Source organism: Fukomys damarensis, unplaced genomic scaffold (assembly GCF_012274545.1).
Source record: "Fukomys damarensis isolate Sample0158 unplaced genomic scaffold, DMR_v1.0_HiC HiC_scaffold_34, whole genome shotgun sequence".
NCBI lineage: Eukaryota > Metazoa > Chordata > Mammalia > Rodentia > Bathyergidae > Fukomys > Fukomys damarensis.
This window is the reverse complement of record NW_022900946.1, coordinates 21,034,783-21,035,385: the sequence shown is the minus strand read 5'-3', so window position 1 is coordinate 21,035,385 and position 603 is coordinate 21,034,783. Positions and strand designations below refer to the sequence as shown.

Below are 603 nucleotides of genomic sequence, written 5' to 3'. Positions count from 1 at the left end.
GGGGGGCGGTGGCGGCTTGGGAGACACAGGAGGCGGCGTACCGTGTGCACGTTTCACTTCTATGGAGAAGGAATGGTGCAAACACTGGGAAGCAGAGACCGCCCTCTGGCCCAGTCTTCCCAGGCCAGACCTGTTTTCATCACTGTTTCCCAGTACCCCCTCCCTGGTTGTCACCTACGGGAGCCACAGGACCTTCTAGTTGTTTGAATGCCTCAGCGTCTTTGAACTTCCATCCCACCTGGAATCCCACCCCTTCCTCTTCCTGCACCTGAGTGCTCCCGGGCCTGGGCTGACAAAGTAGTCAGGGTGGACGGATAGATGAGAGGGGTGCAGACACTCCCAGCCTACTCCACCTGGGCCTCGTCAAACTCCAAGAGGCAAACCCCTCAGACCACTGGATCTCGCACTGCTCTAGCAGGCTCTCTCTCTGCACCTACCTGGGCTGCCAGGACCAGGCAGGGGCACCTTCTTGGAGGAGGGCGTGGGTGAGCCCTGGATCTTGGGCACAGGCTGAGGCAGTACAGGCTTAGGAGAGACAGGCGGCTTTGCTGGCTTTCGGGAATCACCTTCTGGCAGGGGCAGTGGGGGCAGGTGTGCCAGGTC

The 603-nt window shown here is 60.5% G+C and overlaps 1 protein-coding gene across 1 annotated transcript in view; it reads right to left on the bottom strand.

The window, feature by feature from the left end:
* Window positions 1-603, bottom strand: part of Caskin1 (CASK interacting protein 1) — an 11,575-nt gene that overhangs the window by 1,642 nt on the left and 9,330 nt on the right. The window contains exons 19-20 of the mRNA XM_033758552.1: window positions 438-602; window positions 1-59 (exon numbers count right to left, since the gene is read on the bottom strand). The exon at window positions 1-59 is cut by the window's left edge and continues 206 nt beyond it. Of these exons, the coding sequence (XP_033614443.1) occupies window positions 1-59; window positions 438-602 (224 nt within the window). The remainder of the gene's footprint in view (window positions 60-437; window position 603) is intronic.